At 39.2% G+C, this 16,504-nt stretch overlaps 1 protein-coding gene across 2 annotated transcripts in view; it reads right to left on the bottom strand.

The window, feature by feature from the left end:
• HEATR1 (HEAT repeat containing 1) overlaps positions 1–8,234 on the bottom strand; it is a 47,596-nt gene extending 39,362 nt beyond the window's left edge. Inside the window, exons 1-8 of one of the 2 annotated variants that reach the window (XM_043926989.1) lie at positions 8,104–8,234; positions 7,628–7,788; positions 6,891–7,107; positions 4,888–5,029; positions 3,296–3,397; positions 2,734–2,874; positions 1,542–1,753; positions 1,250–1,383 (exon numbers count right to left, since the gene is read on the bottom strand). In XM_043926989.1, coding sequence (XP_043782924.1) covers positions 1,250–1,383; positions 1,542–1,753; positions 2,734–2,874; positions 3,296–3,397; positions 4,888–5,029; positions 6,891–7,107; positions 7,628–7,769 — 1,090 coding nt within the window. In that variant the 5' untranslated portion in view covers positions 7,770–7,788; positions 8,104–8,234. The remainder of the gene's footprint in view (positions 1–1,249; positions 1,384–1,541; positions 1,754–2,733; positions 2,875–3,295; positions 3,398–4,887; positions 5,030–6,890; positions 7,108–7,627; positions 7,789–8,103) is intronic. The other variant, XM_043926990.1, reaches the window with a different exon arrangement.
• Positions 8,235–16,504: the final 8,270 nt, after the last annotated feature.

Genomic DNA, 16,504 nt, shown 5'->3' with positions numbered 1-16,504 from the left:
TGTTTTCCAATAAATGGATGTAACTTTAGAGACGACTTTCTTACTATGTCTTTCTAAGTCTAGTAGCAAGAGCACCAAGAATGTCTTCCTTGTCTTTCCATACTTATTGAAAGGTGAAAAACATATAATGCCAATAATCAGTTTCTAATTAACTTCTGGCCTTTTTTTAAATCTGGATTTTCACACATGAGATTTTTCTTCTTATATTTTCAATGACTCAAGGGAGAAAAACTTTTTTGGGCAACTAGATATTTATTGGAAAGAAATCACTAAAGTTTGTTAAATATTTAGATGAAAAGGGAAAGTTTGACTCAATAATGTGTTTTAACTGTTTTAAAATAATTCCACAGTCTTTTTTCATGTAGAAACTGTAAAAGAACACACATTAAAAAAAAAAAAAAACTATCTAGAGAGTGTCACAGAGTGAAGTAAGTCTGAAAAACGAATATTGTATATTAACACATACACGTGGAATCTAGAAAAATTATACAGATGATCTTGTTTGCAACAGAAATAGAGAAACAGATATAGATAACACACGTATGGATGCCAAGAGGCAAAGGCGGCAGGCGGGAGGAAGTGGGAGGCTGGGACTGACGTATGCACACTACTGGCCCTTTGTATAAAGTAGGGAACTAAGGAGAACCTGGGCTTCCCTCATGGCTCAGCTGAGAGATCGTCCGCCCGCCGTGCAGGAGACCCGCGTCTGATCCCCAGGTTGGAAGATCCCCTGGAGAAGGAAATGGCAACCCACTCCAGGATCCTTGCCTGGAGAACCCCACGAACAGAGGAGCCTCACAGGCTACAGTCCACAAGATCACAAGAGTCGGACACAACTTAGCAACCAAACCACCAGCACCAAAGAGAACCTACTATATAGCATAAGGAACTCTACTTAATGCTCTGGGTAACCTGAGAGGGAGTCCAAAAGGATACAGGTGCATTTATAACTGATTCATTTTGCTGGACAGCAGAAACTAACACAGCATTGCAAAGCAACTTCACTTCAATAAAAATTAATTAAAAAAAATACTGAGCGTATCACTCAACTAACAAGGTTCTCTCTTCAACCAACCTGCTCCCCACCCTAAACGATTCTCATGTCAGAAAAACAGACAAATTACACAAAAAGAGGTGGACAGCAGAAACGCTAGATATCTCAAAGATATTAACCAGGGTGTGATTTTTATCGTAAGAAAATCAAATATGAGAAAGTAAGTTTTTGGACACAACAAGCAAAACCATTTACCTGTAACCTGATTAATCATGGAGACGACCAGATGGGGAAGCATGTAACGCAGAAGAGGACTAATGTCGTATGTTTCAGAAATCCCATGAAGTAGTGTAATAAGATCAGGAACATTACACAAGTGAGGAAATGGCCTTTGAAGAAGCAAGGACAAAAGATGTTGACTTTACATGTTAGAAGACAATGAATGGCAATTTTTAAAAATAGCATAAAATTTATCCTATGAAAAAAACTACTCAAAATAACTTCATTCACCTCCAGTTATCATCATTCTCAATTCAATCGTACGTACTTTTTCCCCAGGCTCTCTGGCTTCTGTCTCTGAAGGAGAACTATCAAGCAACTCAATCCATCCTTGATCAGAGAGGGAATTCTGGTCAGTGTTCTGATAATCTGTGAAGCCAAGGAGTTAACGAAGGTATCTTCCATGGTCACTTTCACGGAAATCTGACATATTATCATGTACGTTGCAGCTCTGTAATCTGGTAAAGATGATTTCAATCCCTGAATATTTTTTAAAATATAAGGAAAAGCGACAAACTATGTTATTTTAGCCTGCTGAAAAATATTACTTTATTTTGACAAATTGGAAGTGTCATAAATTAGAGGTAAATACAACCTAATGCACATTGAGAGTCAACACTCCTCGGAAGTGAAAAATCAAGATGCTGGCCCCCTTTCCTGAGGGGACATGGAAATGAGACAAGATTCATGGATGACAGAAGGGATCTCAGAAGGTCTCCCAACTCAAATATCCACTACACATGCTAAAAGAACAAAGGAGTCTTCTTTTGTATGCAAACATTCACCTGTGTAAGGGAGACTTCAATCAGAAACAAAACAGTATCTGACTAAAGACAATAATTTGGGGACCTTGGTGGGGGGGCTTTTGCAGTTCGTCTATGGGGAACCTAGAAAGGCGGGAGGCTATGAGGTACTTGGGTAGAAGAAACATCAAGAAGCAGAAGTCAATACAAAAAGAATTAAAAGAGAGCCTCTGCCTTCAAGAGATTTTATAATCCATTCTCTTTTAAAAACAATTTCACTTTTTCCTTTTTTTCTCAAAGATTTTCTGATTTAGACCATTTTTCAAAGCCTTTACTGAATTTGTTACTATATCACTTCTGTTTCAGGTTTTGGGATTTTTGGCCACAAGGCATGTGGAATCTTAGCTCCCTGACCAGGAACTGAATCTGCACCCCCTGCGTTGGAAGGCCAAATCTCAACCACTGGACCAGCCAGGAAGTCCCCCAGTGTTCATTCTTTTTTTTTTTTTTCAGTGTTCATTCTTAAGGAGCTTCCTAACTAAGGTTCCACTCTGGTAAGTTTTTAAGAAGTCATATTTTTTACCTAAAAATTAAATTTCATCAACCATCTGAAATAAACTGCCAATGTAAAAACATTTATGCCTAAGTGAAATTTTCAAAAGCAAGAAAATTTCTTCCAGTACAAAATAATCTATTTTACACATAAGCAGGGCCAACCTTTTGAATATATGGAAACAGCTTGGCAACTATATTGTCGGATAAGTCCTCGGCAGCCACGAGAGCAGACACAATGGTAGAGGCATAGAAACTTAAGAGCACCCTCAACTGAGTGGAACTCCCAGGATACTCAGCAAAGGCCTGGAACAAAAACCACAAACCAAACACATTTAGGAGTGAAAAGCTAATGAGACAGAATTATGAAAATATTTATAGTTCTCCTCAACTACTTCAGGCTGACACTTTACTTTTACCGTATAATATTAAACAATTAAACATGGCAAGAATGAACAACCTTCCTGACATTTTTAGACTGTGTCTTTGTTTAAACAGTCACTGTAAAGTATTTGGCAAGGAAGACAATAATTTATTTTTGTAGAGAAACAGCTTTGGTGGTGAAAGACGGATTAAGCTGCACATGCTCCACAAGAGGACAGCACTTAACAAAAGGCACTTCTTCAAAGTCCCACTGCTGCTACAGAAGGCCCTCATTCGCTTTTTCCAGGCCGAGGAAGCAACATGCTAACGGAATTACACGTTCATGAAACAGCGTATTACTCACCTTCACAGATTTTGTCACCAGACTACAAATGAAATCCATGAATCCAAGATCTTTGTAGCAGTGGGTAACCAAAGTTCCTTTAGCTAAGGGCACTCCAGACCGCTGTTACAGAGAGGAAGAACCAACTATTAGTAAGGATAATTCATCAACTCATCATTAAAGTACCTACCAAAGTAACAGCTTCAAACTGCTACAGTTCATATACAAAATATAGTCTTCCATTATAACTGGTGGTAAAGAAGAGAGTAACATATAAAATTGTGCAAACTTAAGAAATTCAAAAGAGAAGGGCCAGCAATGAGTGTGGAGGTACTCAGTGAAAAATGGTTACTTATCATGTGTTGCATTTTGATATGTATTTATCTAAATCCAGATTCTCTAGATTCTTAGTAATTCTACCAGTTAGACTTGATTTTTCAGTCACTGTGATATGGTTTTGTCACTGCTTTACAATAACACTAGTAACAGAAATAGACTAGGAACCCAGTCAACTTATACTGCTCTTCCCATGACCTAGCACTGTGCATGGCATATATAAGTGCTCAATAAATTTTGAATAGATCAATGAAAAGATAATTTGCAGCAAATTTTAATAGGTAAGTGTGGTTTGGATACCCGAAACAAGTGTGTCTAGAGAACAGCAAAGTCTGTGTGTAGATTAGAGAAAAAAAATAATGTTATTAGCAGAATGAATACTGAGTAAAAGTTTGATAGGCTTTATTACAGGTTGGCCTTTTCTTCCTGAATATTCTTTAGATTAAGTGCTTTACATCCAAATTCTTTTCTTCTTCTAATTAAAATTCCCATTCCTTTCTCTTTACTAATTCTGATCATGGACTGCCTGTCATCAGCCAGAGAGTTACTTGTTCCATGGTAACAACCTGTTAGCCTACTTTCATCCCATTTGCTGCCTGCTGGCCCAAATCACCATTCAACATTTAATCAAATTCTTGCTAACAACATACATCTACTTTCTTTACTATAGTTACAGACAAGGTGGTAATGACAAGTCAGTTGTTTTCCTACAAAATCATGCTATCTGATCTCAGCCAGAGCCTTCCTGTAAGGCAAGCACCCTATTATTTATCTGTAAATTAATTCTTAGCATCTTCTTCCAATACTAATTTCCTGAAGTCCTTCTTTTTTTTTTTTTTTTTAACTTTTTCTAAGTATTTTATGCTTTTCCTCACCTAACTTTTTTTAAGCTTTTCAGTTCCAAAATTCTAAACGCCAGACAGCACAGTATAATGGAAAGACAAGCTCTAGAATCAGATCTAGATTCAAATCTCAACTCTGCCACTTTAGAGCTGCTTGAACTTTGGTGAGTAACTTAATACTCTAAGCCTGTACTCATCTGTAAGTTTTTTTGTGAGAATCAAAGATAACAAAATACAAACTGCCTATCCTACTATTACGTGCCAAATAAAAGCCAGCTATTATTCATAATAGTTTCAAATGGAAGCTAGGAAATAAAAGTGATGGAGGTAATACTTGGTGTACTCTTAGGAACACCAATGGCTTTAATTTTTCCTAATAATACCTTTTATGAAGGCTTGCAATTAATACAGATACATATCATTCAACAATCATACCTTAATTGGTAATAACCAGAACCATTTGTGCTTTGAATTATTAATTTTTAGAAGCTGTATAACCCGCACAAATATTCTTGTCTCGTGGTATGGCAGAACACAAGCAATGAGGCTATCTTGATTATAAAGATGGATATGGAACCTGGAGAAAGAAGCAAACAATTCAAACTGATACAAAACTTACAAGCATATATTTCCTTATGTGCCCAAATGGTACACCAGTGACCTAAACCCACTTAAAACGACGATAAAACTAGAAGCAAGGTATAGCACACTTAAAGCACAGGCATTAAAGTATTCAATAGGGTTGGCCAATTCTTATGCAGAAATATTTTTAAATATTCAATATCAAAATTGACATCCATTCACTTTTTCTCAACTTTTTAAAAAACCCATTTATTACATTAACATAATTTTGGGATCACTGCAGTCAAACCAACAGAAAAGCAAACTGGGTCAACTAGGTAACACTCAATTTCTCTCTGTTCTCCAAAGTTCACCTTCCACAGCTGTTTCCTCAGTTTACCTAACTATTAATATCATCATCCTAAAACCAGAAGACTAATTACAAAGAAAATCATATTACCTTCTTTGAATAAAAAAAATTATGAAATTACAAGCCTATTTAATTTGTCCATGAACTTTACAAAACTTGGTATTGGTCATGCCACCCATTAACATAAGATAGATGTATTAACTCTGTCAGATTCATTAAATCCTTTCTAGCCTTTAAGATCTAAATCCCTTCCAGGTTTCTTTCTCGAGATGTTTTTACTAATTCTCCCAGCCAAGTGATCCCTCTGTCGAAGCTCTCCTATCCCTTCTCTCTATAGCACCACACCTCTTGCCTTTTATTAGTTCTCTAATAGGGCATTAGGACTAGCCAAGACTAGTGGCTAGTCTTCACTTCCTCCATGAAGCTTTCTTCAACTACTTCAGGCAGCACCACACACTCCCAAAACCTTGCATACACCCTCACTGTGGCATTCATTTCACAATGGTTTAAGAAAGGGCAGCACATTTATCCTTGTATTGAACTTAATGTTTGCTAAATAAGTTACATGAATAAATAAATGCAAAACCAAAGGCAAAAAGTACTCCTTACAATAATGATCTATTTGGGGGAAATTAAATGCTAGAAGACAGAGAGAAATAGTACAAATTTGATTCTTTTTTTGTCTGAAGAATCTAATGATGTGATAATCAGGTTAAACTATGTTTTCTCAATGACTCACTGGCCTCCCTTACCTCCATGCCTCCAGTTAATGAATTGGAAGTCTTTCTACTTTTAAAACATCCATAAGAAAAAAAAAAAAGTGTAAACTATGGTGTGATACCAACATGATGTAAATAAATGAGAAAATAAACTGAGTAAACTTAGACAATTTCAAAAGGAGATGAAAGATCAGACCTTGGAAACAAATTTATATCGCCGCTTACTAGTCATGTGACTCTGCCAACTTAACTTTCTACACCTGTTTTCTCAATTGTATAATGGGGATAAAAGCACCACCTCGCTCACAGGAATGCTGTAAGCACTGATAAGGCATACAAAGTGCTTACCATCAGGCCTGGTGTAAAGTGTTCCATACACATTAGCAATTACTGCTTTTCTTTTTTTTTTTGTTTTCCTTAAGTTATAGTATTTTAAAGAATAATATTATTCTTTTCCCAAACCACCATTTTTGTTATTTTGGCAAGAAGTTCAATAACACTCTTTGCCCCAAATATGCAAAAGTAATTTGTAATAGCGAAGTGACATAAGCCCCTTAGAACCAATGAGGTTAGACTATTTACTCAAGATCTTTTTTTTTTTTTTTTACTCAAGATCTTTTAAAAAGTAGTTTTACTTTTCACTATCAATGAGTTCAACATAGAAGGGCATGCTTATCTCACCCAATACAAATCATGTTTATCTCAATATTTAAATTAATAAACGTTCTCATTACTTAAAAACATCAATGTTATCATCCCATAGTTATTTCTGTAATTTCATTTGCTACCTGTGGATCAACCACTCCAGACACTTCTGTGCCGGCTTCAGCAGGAAGTAAGGGGACAAGTGAATAAGAAACAATGAAATGTTTTCATCCAGCTGTTTGTTCACCGCTTTGGTCTGAACGCTGCGCTCCAAGGTTTTTGCTAGCTGGCTGAACAACGGTGCTTCAAATCGCTCAAAGCAAGGATCAATTCCAAGCAGCTCTTCCAGTCCAGTGCATCCTAGGAAAACTCCAGTTGATTTAACAATTCTTTGCAAGTAAACATGCCTCACCCTTCTTTTACAGTTGAAGTTTTCTCTAATACTCTCTATTCTTTTAGAATAATCTGTAATACAGTCCCAAACATAGATTTCTATCCAACATAGAAAATAAATTTCATCTCACCAAGGAGAAGAAAAAGTACCTCGAGGCAGGGAGCCTTTTTTTTTTTTTTCAATACAATTTCAGTACAGTAACTAGGCCAGTCCTTGGAAGACCCCTCCCTGACCCCCCAACCACTGCTTCCAGCCTCTTCCTTTCTACACCTTAGATGACTCCCCCCAACCGTGGTGTGAAATTCAGACACCGCTACCTACACACATTTTAAGCATCTAGAGCGTAGTTATTTGCCATTCTCTTTCCCTAACAACGTAAGTCGAGTTAGCAAGATACAAACCGCTAAGAGAGCGGGTCAGAAAACACAGCAACATCCGGGTAACACACGCTTCCCAGGGATTTTTGTAAGTTAAAGGGCAGCTCACCAATGGCAAAGAGGGTGTCTCTGTCGATGGTGCCCGCTTCCTTGGGGTCAAACAACAAAGAGGCAACTTCATCTCTAGATAAAAGACTGGCGTCACTCTGAGGGAGGGCAAGCCGTTGGAGCTGCTGGGCTAAGGACGTCATCTTTCACGTTGGCAGACTTCTAAAAACACAGGTTAAGAAGCAGACCCACCGTGAGAACCCTCTACAAAATTGTAAGACGGCGTAACGGCAAACAGCAAATGTCTCACGTACAAGCAACTTTCCTCCGCACTCAGCGAGGCTGCGGACACATCACCTGCTGTCCAGGAACCCCCAGACGCCAAACGTGCAAACCCTAAAACCACAGCACTAATAGCTAATGACATCCCCGAGGGCCGCGCCAAGCGTTTCTCAGCTCCAACTCCGGGGAGACTCGAAAACTCAAGGACACCTAACCCTCCCCTCCATACCGCCCCGACTCACAGCCCCTGCTCACCAGAGCTCGACTTTGGGCAGGACTCAGAAACCAATGAATCTTCACAGCAGCTCCCACATGGGTACCAAGAAGTCCAGCTCTCAGCCGGAACTGTAGAGCACGCCTCGCGCGAACTTCCGGTTTCAGGCACTACGGCAAGAGAAGAGGTACAAGCTTGCCGGAAAGCGAAACGATGACTCCGCCCCCAGGCGGCGAAGCCCCGCCCCTCCGCCGCGCGGTCCTGATCTGTTGGAGGCTTGCGGTCTGTGCTTGGCTCGCTGCTGGGTTTCAGTTTCTGACTGGGCATTTTGTGAGCTTTGACGTTCCGTAGCAGGAATCCTTCATTCAACATACTTATCGAGATTTTTACTACGTATGGTAGCATGACGCAGTGGTTAAAACGGAGCCATGCCGTCGCAGCCCGGGTTAATATACCCGCTTCTCCAGGAAATAACCTAGACAGGATCAATCTTGATGTTCACTCCAATCACAGCAAGGCTCTTTTCTGCCTATCAAGTATACCAAGTTTGTATTTTCTTCACAGAGTTGCAACTACCTGGAATGATCTGATTTGTTTGCTTACCTGTTTATTTCTTGTATCCACTCACAGAATACTGTCTTCACACTGGCGTGGAGCCCATCCCTAAGATTTTGGTACCAAGGCAAAGTTGCAGATGGAGACGCAGCTGTCAGTCTAAAATACTTAAGAGATAAAGATCAACCTAACACACTGTAACCTCGGATATGGTATAACCTTTAACTTTGACGAAAAAAAAAAAAACAAGTATAATGACAAAACAAAAATATTTTCATGTGACTGAAATACAGCAAAATACAAAAGATGACAGCATTTAATTATTATCATACCTGTCTGGATACAATATGGACTTCCCTGGTGGCCCAGCGGTAAAAAAATCTGCCTGCAATATAGGAAAGGCAGGATGAATCTCTGGGTTGGGAATATCCCCTGGAGGAGGAAAATGGCTACCCACTCCAATATTCTTACCTGGGAAATCCCATGGACAGAGGAGCCTAGTGGGCTACAGTCCATGGAGTTGCAAAGAGTTGGACACAACTGAGTGACTAAGCATGCACACATGCACGTACTGGATACAATATTGATTGAGAGTTAATAGATTTCCTATATATTTAGCCCATAGAATTTTGCCTTCATGTCAGCATAATTACCAATTATGTTGTTTGATTCAGACTTTCACAAATTGTGTCCTATTGACAAAAATGATCGAAAAGATTAAAAGATAAAATTTAATTATATTCAAAGTGTACAAAATTTGAATGTATTTCATAAAAATATAAATTATGTAAAAAATCCGTACATTATATTTTTCACTTATTCTCAATGTTTTCAAAAGAATTATCCTCAACAAGGCAAAAGCACAGGTTATAATGTCAACATTTTAAATAAAATTAAATAAAGCTAATTTTTATTTTTGGAAAATATTATTACTTTATTATAATAAACTATTCATAAAAGTTATGAATAGTTTGTCATTCTATGTCTATTTAGTTGCCAGTGTAAAGAATCAATATCCCACCACATCCCCTCTGCCAAAAAAAGGAAAAATCAGTATTCCCTTTCATTCATGCTATACTTATATCTGTGTTAGTCACTCAGTCATGTACAACTCTTTGCAACCCCATGGACTGTAGCCTGCCAGGCTCCCCTGTCCTTGGGATTCACAAGGCAAAAATAGTGGAGTGGATAGCCATTCCCTTCTCCAAGGGATCTTCCCCAACCAGGGATGGAACCCAGGTTTCCCACATTGCAGGCACACCAGGGAAGCCGTTATGTATATCTACCTATTTTCAAATTTAAGGGTCATATGAATTTTTTAATGCTGTTAAAGGATCTTTAATTACCACATCCAATTGTTGAGAATATGTAGTACAGTAGTTCATGAGTACCTCCAGAACTGTAAATTGGAAAACAAAAGGAAACAAGAAATTGCATGTTTGGAACTACTTAGAAATAATACTTTATACTTTTCTATGCAAAAATCTAATATGTACATGCAGTCTAAAAGGAAAAGTGTGACAAGTTCATCAATTTGTCTTTCTCTTACTTAAGCACTTCTGGATTTGAATCTTCCCCTATGCTAAAGCTGTGTCCAGAAACAGTACAATCCACAAACCTTCAGAACATTCAGACAAGTTTGTCTTTTATTTGAGAACACAGGGTGAGAAACTGTTTTCCTGAAGCTTAAGTATATAAATCAAAGACTGGAGATTCAGAGTTATGGAATGTGCCACAGCAGTGCTAGATGGCAGCTTCTGAAGGCCAGACTTCTACATTTTAAAACAAATTTCTCATGTATTTGTGATATTCATGTGCAGCCCTTGGGGAGTTCATCTTTCAGTGTCGTATCTTTTTGCCTTTTCATACTGTTCACAGGGTTCTTAAGGTAAGAATACTGACATGGTTTGCCATTCCCTTCTCCAATGGACCATGTTTTGTCAGAACTCTCCACTATGACCCATCCATCCTGGGTGGCCCTACACAGCATGGCTCATAGTTTCATTGAATTGGACAAGGCTGTGGTCCATGTGATCAGTTTGGTTAGTTTTCTTTGACTGTGGTTTTCATTCTGTCTGCCCTCTGATGGAGAAGGATAAGAGGCTTATGGTAGCTTCCTGATGGGAGAGATTGACTTCAGGGGAAACTGGGTCTTGTTCTGAAGGGCGGGGCCATGCTCAGTAAATTTTTAATCCAATTTTCTGTTGATGGGCGGGACTGTGTTCCCTCCCTGATGTTTGGTCTGAGGCCTACAGTAGGCCCCTACAGTAGGGGTAATGAAGGTAGTGCGATCTCCTTCAAAAGGACTTGGACACACACTGTTGTATTCAGTGACCCTGACCCTGCACCAGGCCACTGTCGGCCCATGCCTCTGCTGGAGACTCCTGGACACTCACAGGCAAATCTGGCTCAGTCTCCTGTGGGGACACTGTTTTTCTCCTGGCTCCTGGTGTGCACAAGGTTTTGTTTGTGCCCTCCAAGAGTCTGTTTCCCCAGTCCTCTGGAAGTTCTGTAATCAAATCCCACTGGCCTCCAAAGTCAAATTCCCTGGGGGGGTTCTCAGTCTTTTGCTGGATCCCGAGGTTGGGAAATCTGTTGTGGGTCCTAGAACTTTCTTAACAGTGCTAGAATTTTTTTTGGTATAATTGTTCTGCAGTTTGTAGGACCTAACAGAAGCAGAAGATATTAAGATGAGGTGGCAAGAACACACAGAAGAAATGTACAAAAAAGATCTTAATGACCCAGATAACAACGATGGTGTGCTCACGCACCTAGAGCCAGACAGCCTGGAGTGCAAAGTGGGCCTTAGGAAGCATCACTGCAAACAAAACTAGGGGAGGTCATGGAATTCAAGCTGAGTTATTTCAAATCCCAAAAGATGATGCTGTGAAAGTGCTGCACTCAATATGCCAGCAAATTTGGAATACTCAGCAGTTACCACAGGACTGGAAAAGGACAGTTTTCATTCCAATCCCAAAGAAAGGCAATGCCAATGAATATTCAAACTACTGCACAATTGCACTCATCTCACATGCTAGCAAAGTAATGCTCAAAATTCTCCAAGGCAGGTTTCAACAGTATGTGAACTGAGAACTTCCAGGTGTTCAATCAGGATTTAGAAAAGGCAGAGGAACCAGAGATCAAATTGCCAACACATGTTGGATCATAGGAAAAGCAAGAGAGTTCCAGAAAAACATCTGCTTTATTGACTATGTCAAAGCCTTTGACTGTGTGGATCACAACAAACTGTGGAAAATTCTTCAAGAGATGGGAACACCAGACCACTTTACCTACCTCCTGAGAAATCTGTATGCAGGTCAAGAAGCAACAGATAGAACCGGACATGGAACAACAGACTGGTGTGTCAAGACTGTATATTGTCACCCTGCTTATTTAACTTCTAGGTGGAGTACATCATGCGAAATGCCAGGCTGAATGAATGCTAGTGGATGAAGCACAAGCTGGAATTAAGATTGCCAGGAGAAATAGCAATAACCTCAGATATGCAGATGACACCGCCCTTATGGCAGAAAGCAAAGAGGAACTAAAGAGCCTTTTGACTAAAGTGAAAGAGGAGAGTGAAGAACCTGGCTTAAAACTCAACATTAAAAAAAGATCATGGCATCTGGTCCCATCACTTCATGGCAAATAGATGGGGAAACAATGGAAACAGTGACAGACTTTATTTTCTTGGGTTCCAAAATCACTGCAGATGGTGACTACAGCCATGAATTTAAAAGACACTTGCTCCTTGGAAGAAAAGCTGTGACCAACCTATACAGCATATTGAAAAGCAGAGACATTATTTTGTCGACAAAGGTCTGTCTAGTCATAGCTAGGGTTTTTCCAGTAGTCATGTATGGATGTGAGAGTTGGACTATAAAGAAAGCTGAGTGCTAAAGAATTGATGCTTTTGAACTGTGGTGTTGGAGAAGACTCTTGAGAGTCCCTTGGACTGCAAGGAGATCCAACCAGTCCATCCTAAAGGAGATCAGTCCTGGGTGTTCATTGGAAGGACTGATGCTGAAACTCCAGTACTTTGGCCACCTGATGCAAAGAACTGACTCATTGGAAAAGACCCTGATGCTGGGAAAGACTGAAGGCAGGAGAAGGGGATAACAGAGGAGGAGATGGTTGGATGGCATTACCGAGTTTGAGTAAGTTTGAGTTTGAGTAAGCTCTGGGAGTTGGAGATGGACAGGGAAGCCTGGTGTGCTGCAGTCCATGGGGCCGCAAAGAGTCGGACTGAGTGACTGAAATGAACTGAACTGATGTGCAGACCTTAGGCTGGTCCAAGGATGCTGTTGAAGACAGGACTTTCCCAAGGTTGTGACTGAATCACTGCTCCAAAGTAAAATGCCTAGCATATGCTTGACAGTAAATATTTATTAACGAATGTAAATGCGTGTAAGCTCTAGCCCTATCTCCTTCCTGTTCAAGAAGTGTGTATCAGAATGCAAGTAAGTAAGAGTAGCATTGTTACAGGAATAACTTAGAATTATTCTAACTATAAATAAAAGAAAGTTATTCAGAAAATTCAAAATTGCAGATTTTTCTCACCACATATTAGCAGATTATTCTCACCATATATCACAACTGATAGCATACTGTCTTCTTGAAAATGTATCTATTGATGAGAAACAAAATAAGATGTACATAATTAACACTGTAAATGCAGCATGTGAAACCTTACGTTAGCCAAGTGCCAACAAATAGATGACTGGTTCAATGAGAACTGAGAAGTTAAGAATTTGTTTCGTCATGTTGTGTCCTGTACAAAGTCATATACATTATTATGAAGCTGAGCACTTGTGGTCTTGTCACCCAAAATTACAACTATTTTTTTCTGGTTATTTTGAAAGGTACTGGTAGAAAGTTGGGGAAAAAAAAAAAAAATTGGAAATCAAACCACAGCAAATAGCTGCTATATCTTTAACAACCAGCAGATAGCACCAGAGCATTTTTCTGACCCCAGAGTGAATTCAGCTGTATCTCCAGGTACCTTAAAGGATCTACAGTATTCAAATTTAAGGTTTGAATGTGATGTACAATGATAAAAATTGGTTCATTAACTCTTCCACATAAATTAAGATTTTTATAAAAATAATGTTTTAAAACATTATTTGGAAAGCGATGGGACTTCTAAATGTTTATATTTTCTTAGCTAATGAGAAGCATTCACAATCATCTGTTTAATAAGTACCCTAAATGATAGGTGTGGGTGGCCTGAGTCCCCTCACTCCCACCCCATCCTAAGTTAAATTCCATTAAATTTTTGCCACTGGAAAGATTTTTTGTTTATTAGCGTAATGGTGAAGTAGAGAACCAGGAAAGCCAGCAAAGTGAAATAAATAGTTATCAGAAAACTTTGGGTGGGAGTGGGGGTGGGGGGAAGGACTTGGCTCTATGTGAGTCAAATTTGAAGAAGAACTTGGGGCAGAGAGAGCAGTTTGGGGGATAAATTGAAGAGAAGACCAGTTCTCTGTATGACATATTAGACAGATTAGAGGTAAACAGAAAAAAAAAATACAATTTATTTGATTTGTATTACATTTGAATTCTTCCTTTGGTGTTTTTAAAAGACTTCTATGAAGATTTCAATTTATTTTCAGTTCTATTTGGGATCCAGACTAATATTTCTTGTTGTATAACTATGCTGTAGCTAGCTTCATGACTCAGTAAGTCAGTCTAATTTTATGGAGTTATTTAAGTGTAAATAAAGTAACAAAAAAAGTGTTTCCTAGTGATATTGTTATATACTAGAAAAGTCAAGGATTCAGTTCTGAAAACAATTGGATATAGTATAGAATATAGGACATTAAATCAGTGCAAATATATATACACATACAGACATACATGTGATGTCTAGAACATTTTATCTGTAATTTCAAGAAAACAAACTGAGAAAATAAAGACCAATTTCCAATAGCAACACACACACATAAATGTACCTGAGAGAAAAATGTATAAGGTCTTTGAGAAGAAACTACAAAAGCCATTAGAAAATTAAAATGAATGAATGGAGAAGATTGATAGCTATATTATGCTCCTGGATAGGAAGACAAATATTATATAAAATGTCTGTGTGCCATCTCCGAGTTAATATACATGTTTAATTCAGTCTTAAGAAAAAATCCCAGATTTGACAAAATGTTTCTTAAATTGATATAAAAGAATACATCTTAAAAATTCTCAGAGGAACACTTAATGGAAAAGTATAATAGGGAAGATTAGCATTATCATGTATTAAAAATATATGACAAAGCAGCTGCCAGTAAAAGAATATAGCTCTGGGGAAAAATCAGACAAATAGACCCTCAATACCCAAAGAGCTGGGTTTCCCAGGTGGCTCAGTGGTTAAGAACCTGCCTGTGATACAGGAGATGCAGGAGAGGTGGGTTCAATCCCTGGGTTGGGACGATCCCTTGGAGGAGGGTCTGGCAACCCACTCCAGTATTCTTGCCTGGGAAATCCCATGGACGGAGGAGCCTGGCTATAGTCTTTGGGGTCAGAAAACAGTTGGACAGGACTTAGTGACTAAGCCACCGCTTCCGCCACCACCATTACCCAAAGAGTTAGCTAATCAAGAAACAAACCCCAATTTTAGTAAGCGTTTAAAATAGTACAATGTAAGTATCAAAAACAATCAGGGAAGAAAATTTTCACTAATTGGTGTTGGGGTAAATACTTTGAATGGAGTAAAAAAAAAATCAAAATGCAAGAAGGGACTCCAGATACCTAAAGAAAGTATAGTTCTGAACAGCATGGAATAACAGGTACCCTATTTACACTTCCACTGGAAACAACCAAAACGTGGACAAATATACGAAACAATGCTTTTCAAGACACTGTACATCAGGCAACTAAGTTGTCAAGGACCCTGGAAAGAAATGAAATAAGCAAGGTTTGCCCCATGGTTGCCCCAGTTTACCACCTTGGGTGAGTCTCCTGGCCGCGGCCCAAGAAGAGGAAACCCAGGCCGAGCAGGATGGACCCTCTGAGCTGAAGAAATGGACCTAAGAGTCCAGGGGAGACGAGGCGGCTGAAATTTGTAGAAGAGTATGAAGAGAGAACCTGAGAGAAGGCTCTGGAGACCTGCAGAGGGCGCCCTCGAGTAACGGTCGGCACTTGCTGGTGAGGGAACGACCTCAAGCTGAGGAAAGAACAGTCTGAAAGAATCAGAGGGGACAATACCTGTATTCACACATGACCAGGAATGAAATTCTATCCAATCATGAGGCTGCCATCTCAGTCATTTCACCAGTGAGAAAGAAACTACAATGTGTGAGATGAAAAAAACACCCCATGGGAATAATGACAAAGCAAATACCACAGCGGGCTTCCCAGGTGACACAGTAAAGAATCCATCTGCCAGTGCAGGAGAAGCAGGAGACGTGTGTTCGATCCCTGGGTCGGGAAGATCCCCTGGAGGAGGAAATGGCAACCCACTTCCCATTCTTGCTTGGGAAATCCCATGGACAGAGGAGCCTGGCGGGCTACAGTCCACGGGGTTGCAAAGAATAGGCCGTGAATGAGCAACTGAGCACACACACCGGAATCACAGAAGAAAAGAACTTGAAAGCATAGCAATAGAAAGGAATCAGAATGAAACATCCAGAGAAAAGAGGTTTTTTTGTTTGTTTGTTTAATGAACAAAACATCAGTAAACTATGGAACAATTTCAAGTGGACTAACGTGTTTGTAATTTGAGTCCCTAAAGAAATGGGGCAGGCAGAAAAAATATTTGAAGAGGCGATCACTGGACATTTTCCAAATTTATGAAGAATGATCATCCATAGATAGACCCAGGAAGCTCAATAAACACCCACACAAGGAACATGATGAAAACAACACCGAGTCTCATCATAATCAAATGCTGAAAATTTA

Source organism: Cervus elaphus, chromosome 15 (assembly GCF_910594005.1).
Source record: "Cervus elaphus chromosome 15, mCerEla1.1, whole genome shotgun sequence".
NCBI classification, from domain to species: Eukaryota; Metazoa; Chordata; class Mammalia; order Artiodactyla; family Cervidae; genus Cervus; species Cervus elaphus.
The sequence above is the reverse complement of the archived record's forward strand: the minus strand, read 5'-3'. Positions and strand labels throughout refer to the sequence as shown.